Raw genomic sequence first — 22054 nt, forward strand, 5'->3', positions numbered from 1 at the left:
AAGCCGTGGAAGATGGTCCAAGTGCTTGGGACCCTGCCATTTACATGGGAGACTAGGATGGACTTCCAGTCTCCTGGCTTAGGCCTGGTCCAGCCCTGGCCATTGCAGTCACTTGAGGAGTAAACCAGCAGAAGGAAGATCTCTTTCTCTAACTCTGCCTTTTAAATAAATATATAAATTTTTAAAAAGGGAGAGGCGGCATTGTGGCACAGCAAGTAAAGGCCATCCGGGCAGTTAAAGCCCATATGGACCTAGTGTGAGTCCTGGCAGCTCCACTTCTGATCCTGCTCCCTGCCGGTGTGCCTGAGACAGCAGCAGAGGATGGCCCAGGTCCTTGGGCCCCTGCACCCAAAGGGGAGACCCAGGAAGGGCTCCTGGCTCTTGGCTTAGGACCAGCCCAGCTCCAGCCATTGCGGCCATTTGAGGAATGAAATAGTAGATGGAAGATTTCTGTCTCTCTGTCTCTCCCTCTGCAACTCTGACTTTCAAATAAACAGGTAATTATTTTTTAAAAAGAAAAAATTTATAATTATGGACTAGATTTCTTTAAAATTCACACAACTACACTTCAATGTAAAAAGTTTATTGAGAATTTTATGAGATGTGTTAGGGAGAAATATATAGTTAAAGGCTATACTTTTTTTTTTTTGGACAGGCAGAGTGGACAGTGAGAGAGAGAGACAGAGAAAGGTCTTCCTTTGCGGTTGGTTCACCCCCCAATGGCTGCTGCAGCCGGCGCACCGCGCTGATCCAAAGCCAGGAGTCAGGTGCTTCTCCTGGTCACCCATGCGAGTACAGAGCCCAAGCACTTGGGCCATCCTCCACTGCCTTCCCGGGCCACAGCAGAGAGCTGGACTGGAAGAGGAGCAACCGGGACAGAATCCGGCACCCCGACCGGGACTAGAACCTGGGGTGCCAGAGCCGCAGGCAGAGGATTAGCCTATTGAGCTGCGGTGCTGGCCAAAGGCTATACTTTTAAACAACACAGAATATCACTAAAGAAATCTGACTTTACCAAGAAAAACCTTCTAGGAAACATAAAAAACATAAATTAGAATTATATCAAATTAGCACCAATCAGTTTGGAATATAAAGCTATAATCACAGTGGTACTTCATACTTCATTTGATCCTCAGAATCCACTATTCTAAATATGCTATTTACCTTTTCAAATGTCCTAACAGAAGGTGTCCATTGTCAAATTCCTTGTTACAATGCATTATGGGACATGAAATTGGCTTCCCAGACACCCGCATTTGACCTCCTCTTCGGGATGAGCTTCTTGTTCCACAATTAATTGTGCCTGTTTTAAGTCCTGCAGTATTAGAATATAAATTCTTAATTACTATTTCAGATATTTGTTGTTTTGACTGGTAATCAAAATTATGACAAAATAAAAATTATGAAACAGCAGTAACTGGATAGTCCTACTTATAAATAAACACTTGCAACATTACTTGTAAAATATAATACCTTAAAAGTAATCATTATTTGGTACAAAATAAAAAAAATTCTTAACATCTCCAAGTAGCATTCTCTTGAGGGGGAAAAAATACCTTTCCTTATATTCAATAGCAAAGAACTGTTAAAGTTCAAATGCTTTAGAAAACAAAGCCCCTAATCCCTTCATTTCAGTTATATAACTTAACAAACGTCTATTTTCTAAGTCTTATTTGTGTGGCCAGCACTGTGGTAAAGCTGCCAACTGCAGTGCCGGCATCCCATATGGGCACCAATTCATCCCAGCTGCTCCACTTCTGATGCAGCTCTCTGCTATGGTCTGGGAAAGCAGTAGAGAATGGCCCAGGTCCTTGGGCCCCTGTACCCATGTGGGAAACCCAGAAGAGGTTCGTGGCTCCTGGCTTCAGATTGGCGCAGCTCGAGCCATTGCAGCCAACTGGGGAGTAAACCAGCAAATGGAAGACGCGTCTCTCCCTCCTTCTCTCTCTGTGTAACTCTGACTTTCAAATAAATAAATAAATCTTTAAAAAAAAAATCTTATTTGTTCCAAAAATTTTAAACAATAGTTAAAATAACTCTGTCCTATCTCAGAATTAGTATCTGAGTTATATGAAAATTATGCTAATATAACTGGGGAGATGACAGGAGAGTAGTGAGGACACCAAAGCAAGGAAGATAAAGAGTTTTGTTTTCTGAGGAATCCAGCCACTGATCAGCTCCAACCTGGACATCAAATAATGCACAAGTCAGTAACACAAAACATGAATTCACTTATTGTTGTCTCTCCCTTTTTAGTTATCCTATTTTGTCCCTTCTCTTTTTCTCCTGGAAAAGCCAATTAGAAAACAGTTTGCCCATCATTACCTTCTAATTAATCCCCCTTAATCCTGGCCCATTCTTCATTCCTTTCTTACAATCTTTACATCTAGAGTCACAGAAGTCTTGTAGACTAGTTCCCCTGGCCAAATTTTCTCAGGAAAATTCCCAACACAAAATGTGATAGGCTTTCCAAAAGTTTGTGCAAGATGTGCAGTATCTTCTAACTCCATTTTCTATGACATTTTGAAGCCCCCTCATCGATAATTTTAAAGAGATACACTGTATTAAAACAAACAAAAAAACAACTGGGGCCCAGAGTTGTGGTGCATTGGGTTATTATGCTGTTACCTGCAAAGCCAGTAAACTATATGAGCACCAGTTCTAGTGCCAGCTACCGCATTTCTGATCCAGTTCTCTACTAATGTGCCAGGGAAAGCAGAGGTAGATGCTCCAAGTACCGGGTCTCTGTCGCCTATGAGGGAGACTCAGATGGAGTTCCTGGCTCCTGGTTTCAGCCTGGACTACCCTTGGCTGTTGCAGCCATTTGAGGAGTGAACTAGTAGATGGAAGATCTTTTGTCTGTCTCCCCTCAGCCTCCTCTCTAATAAAGAAAATTAAAAAAAAAAAAAAAATTGTAACACAGCCAGGAGGATTCTGATCTATAAGTAGTTTTATATCTCTCTTACTACTGTCAGTTGTTTACTGTTTGACTCAAATCCCTTGAATATTTCATTTAACAGAAGACTAAATATTTATCTTTATGGAAGTTTCCATAAAACTCCTAAGGATTTAACTAGAATAGAACTACTCCTTAACAAATTCAAGTTTTTAAAACTCAAAATGGTTGTATATTTTTAAAATTTTAACTTTCTGCTGTTTCAATCCTATGGAGGAAAAAGTTCCCATCAAACTATCAAAATGCCTTTAAATACATTCAAAGAAATAATGGATGGCACAAAATTAACCAAACTTTAGTTTTAATACAGCATTAAATAACAACACAACTTTTTATCTTGAACATTTCATATACATTCAGAATTATGACAATTTTTATAACTACCCACATTCCAGGTATCTCTCATTTGGATATTAACTTGGCTATACATAGAAGCTCTGGATAAAAATAAAGTTGGAGGAGACAGTGTTGTAGCACAGCAAGTAACGCTGCCACCTGCAATGCCAACATCCCATATGGGTGCCAGTGAGTCCCAGCTGCTCCATTTCCAATATAGCTCCCTACGAATGCTCCTGGGAAAGCAGTGGAAGATGGGCCAAGCGCCTGGGCCCCTGCACTCACAAGACACACAGAAAAAGCTCCTGGCTCCAGACTGGCCTAGTTCCAACTGCTGTAGCTATTTGGGGAGTGAACCAGCGAACAGCAGATCTCACTGTTTTTCCCTCTCTCTAACTCTCCCTTTCAAATAAATAAATAAATCTTAAAAAAAAAAAAAAAAAAAAGGATGGGTCGCTCTGTGGCATAGCGGGGAAAGCCACTGCCTGCAGTGCCGGCATCCCACATGGATGCTCCACTTCCAATCCATCTCTCTGCTATGGCCTGGGAAGACAGTAGAAGATGGTCCAAGTCCTTGGGCCCCTGCACCCACAGGGAGACCCAGAAGAAGCTCCTGGTTCCTGGCTTCAGATCAGCACAGCTCTGGCCATTGCAGCAATTTGGGAAGTGAACCAGCAGATGGAAGACCACTTTCTCTCTCTCTGCCTGTCCTTCTCTCTGTGTGTAACTCTGACTTTCAAGTAAAATAAATAAATCTTTAAAAAAAAATAAGATAAAGTTGGAGAAAATAATTCTTTGAAAGAAAATAAGTCTTTCCCATGGAAAGGCAGAATACAAAAAACTTAAAGAGCAGTTTTTCCTTAAATAGTATGTAGAGCACTGTTTTAGAATTACTAAGCATTCAAATTTACAAAAATGCCTTGAATATTTCAAGTAACAGAAAACTAGGTATTTATCTTTATGGTAGTTTTTATAAAACTTCTACGAATTTAACTAGATTTGAACTACCCTTTAACAAGATCAAGTTTTTAAATCCCTTTTTTGAAAACAGTCAATGAGATTTTTTTTAAAAGATTTATTTATTTATTTGAAAGGCAGAGTTAGAGAGAGACAGAGGCAGAGAAAGACAGAAAGAGCTCTTCCATCTGCTGGTTCATGCCACAAATGGCCAAAATGGCCGGAGCTGGACTGATCCAAAGCCAGGAGCCAGGAGCTTCTTCTGGGTCTCCCACATGGGTGCAGGGGCCCAAGGACTTTGGCCATCTTCTACTGCTTTCCTGAGCCACAGCAGAGAGCTGGACTGGAAGTGAAGCAGCTGGGACTTGGACTGGTGCCCATATGGGATGCCAGCACGGCAGGAGGCTTTACCTGCTCGGCCACAGCGCCAGCCCCTAAATCTCTTTAAATTGTTCCAATTCTAAATGTCCAACTATAAAGTATGAACTCTCTAAAATTAAATTATAAACAAAGCACATAAAGTAATTCTAACCAAAGAACTAAATTATAATAGCAATAGTCTGATTAGTAATTTAGTTATAATAGATTAATTAGTAATAGATTAATTAGTAATTAGTAATAGTTTAGTAATTTAATACTGAGAAGTAGAATCTACCTTTTTATAATTAAAGAGAACAATGACTCTTCTGTGTTCTTCAGCTATAACCTCCGAAAAGATCTCAACATCCTCTAAGATCCATTTACAGAACAGCACCATTCCAAATATAGTCCAATAATAGAACAACTTACTAGCAACAGCTCTGAAGCTTCAGTGAACCCATTACAAAAACAGTGAAACTACAGGCCTTATTTGCGGGATCTAGCTTATCACTCATCAATGACCTATGTGTAACCTAAAAATACACAAAACACCAAGTTTTAAAGTATCATAAAGAGGGGCTGGTGCTATGGTAGAGTGGGCTAAGCCTCTGGCTGCAGCACCATCGTCCCACTTGGGCACCACTTCAAGTCCCAGCTGCTCCTCTGCTGATCCAGCTCTCTGCTATGGCCTGGGGAAGCAGTAGAAGATGGTCCAAGTACTCAGTTCCCTGTACCTGTGTGGGAGACCCGGAGGAAGCTCCTGGCTCCTGGCTTCAGGTCAGCCTAGCTCCACCCATTGAAGCCATTTGGGGAGTGACCAGCGGATGGAAGACCTTTCTGTCTCTCCCTCTCTCTGTTAACTCTACTTCTCAAATAAAAACAAATAAAATCTTAAAAAGCATCATCAAGAGATAACTAATTTATTTGCTCCTACCTGGTATGCATAGGGATAAACATACACAGATGTTCAAGAATACAATGCACAACCTGATAAAATACAGACAACCTGACAATCGGAGAAAAGATGTAAGAGGGCAAGTTACTGACCCAACAAACCATTGTATAAGGGACTTGAAAGTGTTAGACTCCTATAAAATAAATAATTTTTAGAAGAAATCTTAGAGATGAAGTCTTATCATTCTAGCCTATTTGCCTATCCTCCTTCTCAAACTACTGTTGAAGACATGAGGACCAGAAATCTGTTCCAAAGTTCCCAGGCATTTTTAGTGAAGCTAAGATAAAGCCACTAAGCTAGTCATTAGATTGTTCCCCTGAGAAGTGAATGCACATCAAGAGGCAGTTTTTAAAAAACTGCAAACCTAGGGCTGGCATTGTGGCACTGTGGGTAAAGCCAACACCTGTGATGCCAGCATCCCCCATGGATGCTGGTTTGAGTACTGGCTGCTCCACTTCTGATCCAGCTACCTAACAATGGCCTGGGAACACAGCAGAAAACAGCCCAATTTCCTGGGTCCCAGCTACCCCTGTGGGACACCTGGATGAAGATCCTGGCTTTGGTCTGGTCAGCCCTGGCCACTGGGGCTATCTGGAGAGTGAACCAGTGGATGGAAGACCTCCCCCTCTCTACAATCTGATTTTCAAAATAAATGAATAAATCTTAAGAAAAAAAAAAAAACTTTAAACTTTAAAAGAACATCCTAGGAGTCAAAGCCATTTATCATATTTTTTCCAGTAATTTTTGCTGAAGCAGGTCTGGAATGTCATATAATCTTTTTTTTTTTTTTTAAATGATCATGATCATCAGATTTGTGACTCCAGGCTTCCTGTGTTCAGTATGCAAATACTTATGGCCCACTTTGATATAATATTCAAACAACCCTTACTGAGCATCTCTATGCTGGGGATTCTTTTTAGGAACTGACACTATAATGCATTAGTAAAAAATTGGTCTCTATCCTTAAGGAGCAGACAGTCTAATGGGAAAGACTGTGTTTGTCAACTAAACAGAGTAAATACTATGTTGAAGAGTAAATACTATGTTGAAGAGAAATGAATAAAGTACTGTGAGATTAAAGATGGCTGAGCAGACTAAACTTATGCAGAATAAACCTTGATAGTCTCATCACATGCAACAGGATATACAACAGCCATATTAACTCAACAATCCCTAGTATTCAGTTATTATCAAGGTTATACATCAGCCTCACATGGAATTAAGAAGAAAAGAGTAGAAAAGGTATTTAGAGATTGGAGGGAAGTTTCCTAGGCACAGCAGATTAAGATACAGAGGAAATATGGTTTGAGATGGATGGCCAAGTACCAAAATCTACTCCATCCAGTATCAAATAGGATGAGGTGTTGAATATCAATAAATATAAGTGATGAGAATTCTTTTGTAAGTGGTAATTTAAGTGTATTCAAAAGAAAGTCCTCCTAAAAACTTTAGAATGGCAAAATATCTAGGTTCAACAAAGCACTGCATCTGTGTACATTTTTGATGATATTTTGCAATTAAACTTCATGTTGGATTAAATCCATAGCTAAATTGTCTGTGGATATCTCATGTCTTTAAGGGCTCAATAGATAGTCTGGAAGAATTGCTAGAAAAGTTGTCACAGTCACGATCTCCTACTAGCTCTTGAAAATTCCACCAAATTTTCTGATAGAAATGTTCCATAATGACTGCTTCAAAAAGCTCAGAACTGAAAAGAATTAGTAATAAAGATGAAACCCATTGCTTTAGACAATTTTCTAACATGTATACTTCTGAAAAACAGATATAAGCTGCACCAATGAATAAATGAGTAAACACTAATCTTCCAGACCTGTTTAATTTCCATTTCCTTAGTGAAGTCTTTTCTGATCTCAAATAATCTATTATTCACCCTCCCATAGGCACAGGTACTACTTCATGCAATAATTATCAAATATATGAATGCATGCTCTTGTTCATTCCATCACTCAAAAAATTATTTGCAAGTTCCTAAGTATATGAAAAATGAGCGGCCGGCGCCGCGGCTCACTAGGCTAATCCTCCGCCTAGCGGCGCCGGCACACCGGGTTCTAGTCCCGGTCGGGGCGCCGGATTCTGTCCCGGTTGCTCCTCTTCCAGGCCAGCCCTCTGCTGTGGCCAGGGAGTGCAGTGGAGGATGGCCCAGGTGCTTGGGCCCTGCACCCCATGGGAGACCAGGAAAAGCACCTGGCTCCTGGCTCCTGCCATCGGATCAGCGCGGTGCGCCGGCCGCAGCGCGCCAGCCGCGGCGGCCATTGGAGGGTGAACCAACGGCAAAAGGAAGACCTTTCTCTCTGTCTCTCTCTCTCTCACTGTCCACTCTGCCTGTCACAAAAAAAAAAAAAAAAAAAAAAAAAGAGCAACACCTACTGAGTTCAGGGATGATCTATTTTGTTTATACTTAAGGTACAATGTGCCAAACAAAGATGATGATTGGCAAAGTAGGTCATTGAAAGGTAGGCCATTATGGAGTCGGCGCCATGGTGCAGTGGGTAAAGCTGCTGTCTGCAGTGCCGGCATCCCATAAGGGTGCTGGTTTAAGACCCGGTGGCTCCACTTCCCATCCAGCTCTCTGCTATGGGCTGGGAAAGCAGAAGATGGCCCAAGTTCTTGGGTGCGTGCACCCACATGGAAGACCTAGAGGAAGATCCTGGCTCCTGGATCCAGATTGGCCCAGCTCCGGCCACTGAAGCTATTTGGGAAGTGAACCAGCGGATGGAAGATCTCTCTCTCTGCCTCTGTCTCTCTGTAGCTCTGCCTTTCAAATAAATAAACTTTAAAAAAAAAAGATAGGCCATTATGACATAATACTATTATCACTAAAACTGTTTCAATATCTTATATGCTTATTAGCAATTTAATAGGACAGACATCCTTTCTGCCTTAATGTTTTTGGGAAGCTCCTTAACTTTAGTATAATCTCTAAAGAATACCTGGCATTTTCAGCCACTGATCCACACACAGTCTTGCTGCTTCAGTATCAGAATGTCCTCGAATAAATTCCAATTCTTGTAACCCATGAGCATGCTGAAAGTCGACTTTTTCCTAAAGACATCAAGAAAAAACTCAATTGATGTTTGATTACTACCCTGGTTTCCTTGTGAAAAAGATTTGACACACTAATGATAAAAAATACTAATTATTCCCAGAAATCCACATCTAGAAATATATTACAAAGAAACACATCAAAAGAAAGGTTCATGTTCTAAGATGCTGATCCCAATGTTATTTGCTCAAAATTTTCTACAAGCTACATCTCCAACAATTGAGAATTAAGTAAATTATAGTATAAACAGTTGATAAAAGTTATTAGCAATACTAACCAAAAATGTTCAGGAAATAATATTAATAGCACCAACTGCCACTTAAAAAGTGTTAATATAAAGCATTTGTTGCCATCTAGATCAAGAGTTGGTCAACTTTTCCCAAAAAGGACAGCATAGTAAATATTTTAGGCTTTTCAATTAATAATCTCTACAGCAACTACTCAACTCTTCTATTACAGCACAAAAAACAGACAAAAGACAATATGAAAACAAATGAACATGGCAGCTTTCATTGACAAAAACAGGAAACATGCCAGTGCTAACCACTGAACCACGTGCTTTGACTGCTCAAAGTCCCTAAATCCTTCTAGTTATATCATCCATCAATCGATTTGTATAACTCCCTGATCATGATACATATGACAACTAATAATCACTGACCACTTACCATGTGCCAGGCACTGTTTTAAAGGGACTTTATAATCCTCACAACAATCCTAAGAAATAGGTACTATTATTATTCCCATTTTATGATAGAAAATCTGACGTACACCAAGTAAACTTCTCAAAGATAAAATAGTGCCAGGATTCAAACTCTGGCAATCTGATTCTAGAATCCAAGCACTAAACAAATACACCAATTGCCTCTCAAAAACATATGGGCCAGTCGTTTGTTGCAGCAACAGTGAAGTCACTGCCTGGGATGTCTATGTGGGTCCCTGCCACCCATGTGAGAGATCCAGATGGAGTTCTGCGATCCAGTCTTCGGTCTGGCTCAGCACCAGCTGTTGTAGGTATCTGAGGAGTGAACTAGCATTTGGGGAGTGAATCTCTTTCAAATAAAATGAAAATATATTCTTAAAATTTTTAAAAGATTTATATATAGTTGGTTTTTACTTCCATGAATTCCATCAACTATGGATTAAAATATTACAAAAAAGAAGTGTGTCTACTGAACATGTACAGATATTTTGTTCTTATCATTATTCCCCAAATAATATACTATAACAGACATTAACATGGCATTTGCACTGAATTAGGTATTATAAGTGACCTAGAGATTTAAGTATACCAAAGGATGTATCTAAGTTATATGCAAAAACTGTGCCATTTTATATAAAGAGCGTTAGCATCCATGAATTTTTAGTATTCACAGGGAATCTACCTATCCTTGGTAGATTCAGAGGGAACATTGTACTTAAAGTGAAAACAGTCATAAACACCAGATTTCCAAGCTACAGACCTGAATAATATATGGCCTAATAGCAGTATAATAGGTTGTTCTACCAGGTGGGATCAAGATTTTAATCTTTTAATCTAAAGAAAATGTATATAGGGCTGCTCCACTTGCTGATTCAGCTACTCATTAATGTGCTTGTGAAAGCAGCAGAAGACCATGTGGGAGACCAAGATGGTTCTGCCCCAGTCCTGGCTATTGCAGTCATATGAGGAGTGAACCAGCAGATGGAAAGTCTCTTTCTCTTTCATCCCCTCTCTGTAACTGCCTTTCAAATAAATCTTTAAAAACACATATAATTGAGGGGGCAGGAACAGTGGCATAGTGAATAAAGTCACCATCTACAGCACCAGCATCGCATTTGCGTGCTGGTTTGAGTTCCGGCTACTCCATTTCTGTTCCAACTCCTTGCTAATGTTCCAAGGAAAGCAGTAGAAGATGGCCCAAGTGCTTGGGCCCCTGCCACCCACGTGGGAGACCCAGAGGAAGCTCCCTGTCCCTGGGATCAGACAGGTCCAGCTCTGGCCATTGCAGCCAATTGGAGAGTGAATGAGCAGATGGAAGATCGATCTCTCTCTCCCTCTGTAAATTATGCCTTTCTAATAAATAAATAAATCTTTAAAATATACATACATATATATATATATAACAAATAAAAACTATGTAAGATTCTAAGCTCACTACAAAAGTTTTTTTATACAGCTATTAACACTGCCTAGGAAAAGAACCCAGTGTCACTCAGGAAAAGTAAGACAACTTGAAAACACTTGTTCTCTCAAAGAGACTTGTATCCATAAATTATACAAAAAATAACAGACATACCTAATATAGTTTTGGGGAAAAAGTTTTCTTAAAAAATTGAATAGTGTTTCTGTCAAGACAAAAGTAATACTCTATGTATGGGTCTGTCTTTGTGTAGTAAGCACTTTATACATACAACTAGAATACCATGGTCTAAAATTTAATTAGTATTACATCATAAAATTTAAAGCTACAAAATAACCTACTTCTAAATTTAAAGATTAATTTATTACATACTAAATTATCAGCTATTAAAACAGGCTAAATAAATATGCAAATTATTTTATAATAAAGAATCAAAATCATGGATGTTATAAAATCACAGTGCTTCTCTTGATTGAGAAGAAAAGCTATAATTTCTCCCTTATAATGTCCTTTTATAAACCGAAAGTCTATAAAAACTAAGTGACCTGCTGAAATCCGAACAGTTTCTGGCACAGCGAAGCCTGAAGTTTCACTTTTATTCTTCTAGTATGAAGGGTTTTCTTTTTTTTAAAACAACTTATCAACATTCTACACCTGATAGACATCTGTCAATACTAAGAGAGTGCTTTCCAGTAATTTCATTTGGTGGCTTCCAAAGCAAGTCAAGCGAAAAAACCGCATCATGCAAGATTCCAAATTAGGGTTCATTTTCCACATAGCAATTCTTCTACATACCTGCTTCAAATGTCTTCATTCTATTAATATTTCAATTTGGAGACAAAGGATGAAGTTTGAGCAAGCAGTCTGGTTCTATTTGACAGAAAATAACCTTTCAACAGCTTTTGTCTACAAAAGGCCTAAAAATCTTTTAACTCTTGTGAAAAAGTAACCAGAAACCCTTAATTGTTCATCTGCTTTGAGAAATCCCACAAGTTTTAATTCCCAAAAAATAAATTCTAGTCAACTTTTTTTTTCTTCTTTTCCTGAATATGGCATAAAAATCCGAAAAGCTAAGAACAGATACAAAGAAATCATCATGAATTACTTAGGTTACATGCTGAACTTCAATTGAATCATCCATTTTTTGATTAAAGGCATCTCTTTACAACATAACAATTTGTATTTAATAACTTAGTAAAACATCAATTAAAATAGCTGCATACCCTGAATGCTCTATTCTTCTCTTCCTTCTGCTGTTTCTCCACTTCAACATGGCGGGCTAGACGAGCCAAAGTTAAAGCAACTTTATCCTTCTGACGGTCAATATAGTCTTTGTGTTTAACGTTCTCCTACAGTGGAAAAAACAATTTTCATTCCTTTTAATGAACAAAATTAGCATTTGGAAAACACATATCCATCTATCAAAACAGCTACTGCACTAAAAAACATTTACTTTGTTATCATATTTCTAAGAATTTGTCTTCTACATTTTGTATTTGATACTGTTGTTTTATATGTTAGCCAGTTGTCCATACCATCTTTGGTTTATATAAAGTTCAGACCAGCAGCGTGGTGCCTGTATACCATATGGGCGCCGGTTCTAGTCCCAGCTGCTCCTCTTCCAATCCAGCTCTCTGCTATGGCCTGGGAAAGCAGAAGATGGCCCAACTCCTTGGGCCCCTGTACCCACATGGGAGACTGGGAAGAAGCACCTGGCTCCTGGCTTCGGATCGGCACAGATCCAGCTATTGCAGCCATTTGGGGAGTGAACCAACGGACGTAAGACCTTTCTCTCTGTCTCTCCCTCTCACTGTCTGTAACTATACCTCTCAAATAAATAAAATCTTAAAAAAAAAAAAAAAGAAAGCTAAACAAACTGTTAGGACATCAATCATCTTTATTCACTTTATAATCATCTAAATCAAGTATGGGAAACATTTTTCTTGCCAAGGTCATTTGGATATTTATATCGTCTGCAGGCCATACAGAATTGTCAACTTAATAATTAGCCTGCTATAGATTTATTCATTTTCGAATCCTGCCTAAGGTGGCCTTGGCAAGCCCATACTAAAGATTTCACAGGCTTTATATGGCCTACAGAACAGGTGTTCCCTAACCCTGACTAGATACTGAAGTTTTGGGGTGCTTTGTTCTAAATTAATATGCTAATGTTGTCAAGCCATAAGTTCACCCTTCAAAAGGGCTAGCACTACAAACATCTCTGGCTCTGATTTTTCAGCAATGTCAGGACAGTATTTAGTGAAGAGAAATTACTATTAAAAATAACGTAGCTGGGGCCAGCGCCGCAGCTCAATAGGCTAATCTTCCACCTGTGGCGCCGGCACCCTGGGTCCTGGTCCTGGTTGGGGCGCCGGATTCTGTCCCGGTTGCTCCTCTTCCAGGCCAGCTCTCTGCTGTGGTTCGGGAGTGCAGTGGAGGATGGCCCAAGTGCTTGGGCCCCTGCAGCCGCATGGGAGACTGGGAGGAGGTACCTGGCTCCTGGCTTCGGATCGGCGCAGCGCGCCAGCCGCAAGACACGGGCCACAGCAGCCACTTGCGGGGTGAACCAGCAGATGGATGACCTCTCTCTCTCTTTGCCTTTCCTTCTCTCTGTGTGCAACTCTGACTTTCAAATAAAAAAAAAAAAGACTCATGAAGATAATAAGCTAATATAGCAAGGCAGCAGAATACAAAGCTAACAGACCATGGGCCACTTTGTGGCACAGCAGGGAAAGTCAATGCCTGTGACATCAGCATCCTGTATGGCTGCCAGCTCATGTCCTGTTGCTCCACTTCCGACCCAGCTCCCTGCTAATGGCCTGGAAAAAGTAGTGGAAGACGGCCCAAAATACCTAGGCCTCTGTTACCCAAAGGAGAGACTAAGATGAAGCTGCTGGTTCCTGGTTCCTGGCTTCAGCCTAGACCAGACCCAACCATTGCAGCCACCTGTGGAGTGAACCAGCAGATGGAAGATCTTTCTCTCTGTAACTCTTTCAAATAAGTATTTTTAAAAATTTGAAATAAAAGTCAACTGACAAAAATCAATTACTTTCCTATAAACCAGCAATGAGCAAGCAGAATTTGAAATTAAAACTATAAAACTCTGATGAAAAAACTCATAGAACTACCAAATAGATAGGAAGACTTAATATGAGTTATACGGTCAAGACATCAATCATTCTCAACTTGATCTACATATTTAACACAGCATCAATCAAAATTCCAGCAAGTTCTTTTGTGGATGTTGACAAACTCAGTCTCAAGTTTATACGTGAAAGCAAAAGACCCACAACAGCCAACTAGATATTACAGGACCATAAAGTTGTAGGACATCACCTGACTTCAAAAATTTTTATCAGGCTACAATAATTGAGACTCTGTGGTAACGGTTAAAGACCAGAGAAACTAATCATTGGAATAGAAAAGAGAGACCACACAAATACAGCCAAGTGATCTTTGATAATGGAGCAAAAGCAGTATGATGAAGAAAAGATACTCTTTTTTTCTTTCTTTCTTTCTCTCTCTTTTTTTTTTTTTTTTTTTTTTTTTGACAGGCAGAGTGGACAGTGAGAGAGAGACAGAGAGAAAGGTCTTCCTTTGCCGTTGGTTCACCCTCCAATGGCCACCGCGGCCGGCGCGCTGCGGCCGGCACACCGCGCTGATCCGATGGCAGGAGCCAGGTATTTATCCTGGTCTCCTATGGGGTGCAGGACCCAAGTACTTGGGCCATCCTCCACTGCACTCCCTGGCCACAGCAGAGAGCTGGCCTGGAAGAGGGGCAACCGGGACAGAATCCGGCGCCCCGACCGGGACTAGAACCCGGTGTGCCGGCGCCGCAAGGCGGAAGATTAGCCTAGCGAGCCGTGGCGCTGGCCAAAGACAGTCTTTTCAACAAATGGTGTTGGGATAATTGGGTAGCTGCACACAAAAAAATGAACATAGACCCTGATTTTACATCCTTCATGAAATTAACATAACAAAATTAAACACTTCATTGCAAAAGACATCATCAAGAGAATGAGGACAAATGCCAGACGGGGAGAAAAAAACCGTGTAACACATAACCAATAATGGGTATAATCAAATATAACAAAGAACACTTACAACTCAACAATAAGAAAACAGTCGAATTAAAAAATGGGCAGGGTTTGGCATTTGGCCAGCAGTTAGGATGCTGCCCCGGACACCTGTATTACATAGTAGAATTTAAGTCTCAACTCTGCTCTCAATTCCAGATTCCTGCTAACGGTGCCCAGGAAACAGCAGGTAATGGCTTAACTACTTAAGTCCCAGTCAGTCACTCATGTGGGAAAGCATTGAGTTCCCAGTTCCAGGCTTAACCCAGCCCAACTCTGGTCCTTACAAACATTTGAGGAGTACAGCAGCAGATGGAGATCTCTCTCTCTCTACCCCAACCCCCCCGCCTCACAAATTAAAAAAAAAAAAAAAGTTAAAAAAATGAACTATCAAGCCAACAAACAGACCTAGAAGAATCTTAAAAAGTGTATTAGTTGGCCGGTCCCGCGGCTCAATAGGCTAATCCTCCACCTAGCGGCGCCGGCACACCAGGTTCTAGTCCCGGTCGGGGCACTGGATTCTTTCCCGGTTGCCCTCTTCCAGGCCAGCTCTCTGCTGTGGCCCGGGAAGGCAGTGGAGGATGGCCCAAGTGCTAGGGCCCTGCACCCCATGGGAGACCAGGAGAAGCACCTGGCTCCTGCTTTTGGATCAGCGTGGCGCCAGCCGTGGCGCCAGCCGTGGCGGCCATTGGAGAGTGAACCAACGGCAAAGAGGAAGACCTTTCTCTCTGTCTCTATCTACTCTGTCAAAAAAAAAAAAAAAAAAAAGGAAAAAAAAAGAGTATATTAGCAAGCAAATGAAACCAATCTGAAAGACTACACACTGAATGATCCCAACTTTATACCACATTCTGGAAAAGGGAAAGCTACAGGGACACTAACAAGAGCAGTAGTTGCCAGGGGTTAGGGAGGAATGAACTCCAGAACAGGTTCCTAAGGCAGTGAACTACTCCTATTGTACTACAATGCCGTCATGCGTATGTCAAAACCCAGAGAACATTTAACAGCAAGAAAAAACATCTCAAGTAAACCATGGATTTGGGATAAGGACATGTAACAGTCAGCTGATCAACTTTAATAAATGTTATCACTGCTTGGGATGTTCATACTGAGGGAGGTAGGATGTGGTATATTCCTCAACAAAAGCTATATGGAAATCATCTGTACTTTCTTTTTGATTTTGCTATGAACCTCAAACTGCTATTCAACATGCACTGGCTGAAGTCTGGGAGCCAGGAACCCAATCCAGACCTCCCACAAGAGAGGCAAGAATCCATTCACTTGAGCCATCATCGATGCTTCTCAGGGTCTGCACCACTAGGAAACCCGAGACAGGTACCAGAGCCGGGTATTGAACTCAGGTACTCCAATGTGGGACACATACATTTTTTTCCCTCAAGCTTTTTAATTTCAGAATAGTTTTAATACAGGTCTTCAAAGAAGGAGGTACCTTTCTCTGAAGGGAGGAGAGAACCTCCACTTGGACTATGACCTTGTCTAAACAAGATAAGAGTCGGAGAACTCAAGGGGCTTCCATAGCCTTGGAAACTCATGACTGGAGCCTAGGGAGATTACTGATGCCATAAACAGGAGTGTCAATTTGTAAAGTCAACAACAGGAGTCACTGTGCACTTACTCCTCATGTAGGATCTCTGTCCTTAATGTGCTGTACATTGAGACTTAATGCTATAACGAGTACTCAAACAGTATATTTCACTTTGTGTTTCTATGGGGGTGCAAACTGTTGAAATCTTTACTTAATGTATACTAAACTTATCTTCTGTAAAAAAAAAAAAAAATTATCAATTCCCAACTTGACTCTCACTGGGATTAAACATAACAATAGGTCTGATCTGATTTCATCATCATTTAAAAAATCATCTATTATTTTTCACTTTATGTTTCTGCGTGGGAGCAAACTGTTGAAATCTTTATTTAATGTATACTAAACTGATCTTCTGTATATTAAGAGAATTGAAAATGAATCTTGATGTGAATGGAAGGGGAGAGGGAGTGGGAAAGGGGAGGGTTGCGGGTGGGAGGAACAGTATGGGGGGGAAGCCATTGTAATCCATAAGCCATACTTTGGAAATTTATATTCATTAAATAAAAGTTAAAAAAAAATAGTTTTAATATACAAAACAAAGATTGTGTAGAATAAAGAGTTCCCATGTACCCCAATCAGGGAGCCTTCTTAACCAAATAGTTTGTTTTAAGATTTATTTTATTTTTTTTTTAAAGACAGAGAGAGAGAGGTAGAGACAGAGCAAGAGGTCTTCCATCCACTGGTTCACTCCCCAGATGGATCAGCTGCTCTGAAGCCAGAAGCTTCTTCCAGGTCTCCCATGTGGGTGCAGGGACCCAAGGACTTGGGCCAAATTGTACTGCTTTCCCAGGCCATAGCAGAGAGCTGGATCGGAAGAGGAGCAGCCGGGACTAGAACCGGTGCCCATATGGGATGCTGGCGCTTCAGGTCAGAGCGTTAACCTGCTGCACCACAGTGCCAGCCCCTAACTACATAGTTAGCCACCTCTCCCACTCTCTCCATAAAACTTTGAGAGTCATTCACTATTACTGAAAAGCAGTGTTCATCAAAAATATTTTTCCACATTAAAATTCTGTATTGTTAGGACCTTTATTCTGTGCCTTCTAATATACTGTACCTCAAACATTTCTGGCTTTTAGGGGTGAAGGCACAAGAACTTTTAAACTAGGACTCCAAAATTTTACCTAACTTAAGCCTTAACTCCCAAACGAATTCTGTTGTTTCACAACTCTACTCTTTAAGCATTAGTCCTGGATAGAACAGTCTGCACAATCACTATTTTCCTTAATGTGGCATACTGTTAATTATTATTTGTACTGAGATTAGGACTAATTTCTTTGTAAGATAATGCATATTGGCCGGTGCCGCGGCTCACTAGGCTAATCCTCCGCCTAGCGGCGCCGGCACACCGGGTTCTAGTCCCGGTCGGGGCGCCGGATTCTGTCCCGGTTGCCCCTCTTCCAGGCCAGCTCTCTGCTGTGGCCAGGGAGTGCAGTGGAGGATGGCCCAGGTACTTGGGCCCTGCACCCCATGGGAGACCAGGAAAAGCACCTGGCTCCTGGCTCCTGCCATCGGATCAGCGTGGTGCGCCGGCCGCGGCGGCCATTGGAGGGTGAACCAACGGCAAAGGAAGACCTTTCTCTCTGTCTCTCTCTCACTGTCCACTCTGCCTGTCAAAAAAAAAAAAAAAATGCATATTAAGATTCCATAGCGGCCGGCGCCATGGCTCACGTGGTTAATACTCTGCCTGTGGCGCCGGCATCCCATATAGGTGCCAGGTTCTAGTCCCAGTTGCTCCTCTTCAAGGCCAGCTCTCTGCTATAGCCTGGGAGGGCAGTGGAGGATGGCCCAAGTCCTTGGGCCCCTGCACCCGCATGGGAGACCAGGAAGCACCTGGCTCCTGGCTTCGGATCAGTGCAACGCCAACCATAGCAGCCATTTGGGGAGTGAACCAATGGAAGGAAGACCTTTCTCTCTCTCTCTCTCTCACTATCTACAACTCCAGCCTCCAGTTTACAACTCTACCTGTCCAAAAAAAAAAAGACCCATAGACAGCAAACAAGTTACACAAACTATCCATTCAGTTATTTTGGAAGGAGAAGCAAAGGAAAGTTTTACAAAAATACTGAAGGAATGAGATTTTCTATTTGCCTATACTTTTAAGTTACTCTCTACAACAGTTTTCCTCCATACCTAGAACTGAACAGAACTATTCAAGACGCTATAAAGCCAAAAGAGGTTAAAAATTGATTCTGGTTTAAGTGCTTTGAAAGTCAGTCTCATACTTCTTTACATTTTTATTTGAAATTTGAGGTAAAACATGCACAAAGCAGGTTTAAGTTCTCCTACAGATGACAGATTCATGATACTAGTTAAATCTGAGTTCACATGTCCACAAAAGCAAAGCATATACGGGTGAAAAGTAAGCAAAAAGAATTCTTTTTTCCTAAAGAACAATATCTATCAGTGTAGCTTGGTAGTGTTATACCAAAAATTCCAGTCTAGAAAAAAGGTAAAACTTGGACAGGAAAGGAAGAGGACTTTCTTGCAACTTTTAGTAATAGAGTAGCAACAGTCATAACTCATTACGAGGGCTCGGGCTACCTGAAATATAATTTCCTTCTTTTGTCAAGTAAGGGCTTTTTTTTTTTTTTTTTTTTTGACAGGCAGAATGGACAGTGAGAGAGAGAGACAGAGAGAAAGGTCTTCCTTTCCTTTTGCCGTTGGTTCACCCTCCAATGGCCACCACGGCCGGCGCACCACGCTGATCCAAAGCCAGGAGCCAGGTGCCTCCTCCCGGTCTCCCACGCGGCTGCAGGGGCCCAAGCACTTGGGCCATCCTCCACTGCACTCCCGAGCCACAGCAGAGAGCTGGCCTGGAAGAGGGGCAACTGGGACAGAATCCAGTGCCCCGACTGGGACTAGAACCTGGTGTGCCGGCGCCACAGGCGGAGGATTAGCTTATTAAGCCGCAGCGCCGGCCGAACTAAGGGCATTTTAAAATAAGCAGTATCAATGATCAAAGCATTTCATAAGAACAAGGACAAATCTGAAGTTAATATTCTTGTTTCTCTGAAAGTCTCCCATACTTAACAAATTTAGCCTAATGACAAGGCTGCTGAACTGCACTTGTCTTTTTACTGAAAAACACTACTTCAATAAAAACTGGATTATGAACTCACCAACCCTGACCAAAATATCATTAACTCACATCCAATAAGACCCACTATTTAGAAGAAAGTTTTCACCGAATAATTGTTTTCCATTATTAATCAAGTTTAATTTAGAGGGATTTGCACTGTGGCCTACCGGGAAAAGCTCATGCCTACAGCACCAGCATCCCCATATTGGGTGGCCAGGAATTTCATCCAGGTCTCCCACATGGGTGGCAGGAGCCCAAGTACTTGGACCATCTTCCACTGATTCCCCAGGTGCATTAGCAGGGAGATGGATCGTAAGTTAAACAGTTGGGACATGAATCAGCGTCCATGTGGGATGTCTGCATCACAGGCAGTGGCTTTACTGCAATGCTGGCCTTATTTGTTCTATTTAAAAATGTTCTGAGGGGCACAGTGGGTTAAAGCCTGAAGCGCTGGCATCCCATATGGGCGCTGGTTCTAGTCCTGGCTGCTCCTCTTCCAATCCAGCTATCTGCTATGGTGTGGGATAGCAGAAGATGGCCCAAGTCCTTGGGCTCCTTGGGCCCCTTGGGCTCCGTGGGCCCCTGCACCGTGCGGGAGACCTGGAAGAGCTCCTGGCTTTGGATCAGTGCAGCTCCAGCCATTGTGGTCATCTGGGGAGAGAACCAGCAGATGGAAGACCTCTCTGTCTCTACCTTCTCTGTAACTCTTTCAAATAAATAAAATAAATCTTTAAAAAAAATGTTCTGGGGCCAACTTTGTGGCACAGTAGGTTAATCCTCCACCTATGGCACCAGCATCCCATAAGGGCACTGGTCTGTGTTCCAGCGGCTCCACTTCTGATCCAGCTCCTTGCTAATGTGCCTGGGAAAGCAGCAGAAAATGGCCCAAGTGCATGGGCCCCTGCACTTATGTGGGGGACCTAGAGGAAACTCCCAGCTCCTGGCTCTGGATCAGCCAAGCTCCAGCCATTGCACCCATTTGGGGAATGAACCAGCAGATCTAAACCTCTCTGTCTCTCCCTCTGTCTATAACTCTGCCTCTCAAATAAATAAAATTCTAAAAAAACAAAAACAAAAAAACTGTTCTAAGGGAGTCTCATGAATATACTCTGTCAAATATTATGAACAGGCAGATCTTTCACTCTACTCTTAACACACACACGCACACACACACACCTGCTCACCCAAAAGTTGAGCCTAAGTTAATTCTTCCTGCTGTAACTTGCTAAGTCAGTTTACAGATTTGGCAAGTTCAACCCAAAAGGAATTCAGAGTTAAAGCAATGATTCGGGGCCGGTGCTGTGGTGTAGCAGGTAAGTGGCCACCTGCAGTGCCAGCATCCCACGTGGGTGCCAGTTGAGTCCCAGCTTCTCCATTTCCAATTCAGTTCTCTGCTAATGTGCCTCGGAAAGCAGTGGAAGATGCTCAAGTCCTTGGGCCCCTGCTCAAATCCTTGGGATCCACATGGAAGACCTGGAAGAGGCTCCTGGCTTCAGGTAAGTCCAGCTATTGCAGCCATCTGCAGAGTGAACCAGCAGATGGAACACCTTTCTCTTCTCTCTCTCTGCCTCTGCCTCTCTGTAACTCTGCCTTTCAAATAAATAAATCCTCAAAAAAAAAAAGTGATTCTACTTCTGGCACAGTGATTTCTGAAAGAAACACAATGTTGACAAGCAGAACATCACAGATAAAATCATTTTAAGCAAGTTGTGTCACTCTATTAGCCTATGACTTCTTTTCCCCCGCAGAGATTTATTTTATTTTTATCTGAAAGGCAGAGTTAAAGAGAGAAAGGGAGAGACAGATCTTCCATCCACTGGTTCACTCTCCAGGAAAGGACAAAGCCAGGAGCTTCATCCGTGCCTCCAAGTGGGTGGAGGGGCCCAAGCACTTGGGCCATCCTCAGCTGCTTTCCAGGTACATTAGCAGTGAGCTGGACAGGAAGTGGAGAAGCCAGATCTCAAACAGCACCAAGATGGGATGCTGGTGTTGCAAGTGGCAGCTTAATGCTATGCCACAATGCTGGCCCCAGTGAATGGCTTTTGAACAATGAAGAAGTTATATTTTAAAATCATTATTACTAATCTCTAGAAAGCACTTTAGTTCTTGAGGAACTAGCAAAAAATTTAAAATTTTGCACTTTCTACAGAATTACTTTAACGAAAACATATAGTCACTGGAACTCTCTATGAAATGGAGAAATTCTTCTCCATCTATCCACACAAGATGGTGTACTCTAAAAGGCAAGCCCTGTGCAAAAGTACTTTTACCCAAGGAAGTGTCATAAACAATCCAGTTGCTTATCTGACTCATCAAAGGCACTTTCTGGACACCAAAAATGCCAGTAATAAGGAAATGTGATTGTTAGAAATAAAAGGAAAAATAATAACAACAGAGGTATACACAGAACAACTCAAAGCAGAGGTCTAATTATTAATACAGTGCCCCTGAATGTCAGCTGACACTGATTAGCTAGGGGCACTAAATGAAGGATAAGTAATTCCTCCACCATCTTTATCTTCTATATAAGGGTCCCAAG

General features: G+C 41.6%; 1 protein-coding gene across 4 annotated transcripts in view; it reads right to left on the reverse strand.

Annotated features, from left to right (window-relative positions):
• Positions 1-22054, reverse strand: part of ZNF451 (zinc finger protein 451) — an 80847-nt gene that overhangs the window by 36304 nt on the left and 22489 nt on the right. For 2 of the 4 annotated variants that reach the window (XR_011388659.2, XM_008263071.5), the window contains exons 4-6: positions 11975-12100; positions 8516-8627; positions 1165-1315 (exon numbers count right to left, since the gene is read on the reverse strand). Coding sequence is in view for 3 of the 4 variants with exons in the window: in XM_008263071.5 (XP_008261293.3) it covers positions 1165-1315; positions 8516-8627; positions 11975-12100 (389 nt within the window). In the remaining variant the exon portion in view is untranslated. Of the gene's footprint in view, positions 1-1164; positions 1316-8515; positions 8628-11546; positions 11622-11974; positions 12101-13243; positions 13374-22054 lie in introns of those variants that run through there. The other 2 variants (XM_070073913.1, XM_089333083.1) reach the window with 2 other exon arrangements.

The sequence above is a fragment of the Oryctolagus cuniculus genome, chromosome 5 (assembly GCF_051225735.1).
Source record: "Oryctolagus cuniculus isolate XC-2025 breed Fujian yellow rabbit chromosome 5, ASM5122573v1, whole genome shotgun sequence".
NCBI lineage: Eukaryota > Metazoa > Chordata > Mammalia > Lagomorpha > Leporidae > Oryctolagus > Oryctolagus cuniculus.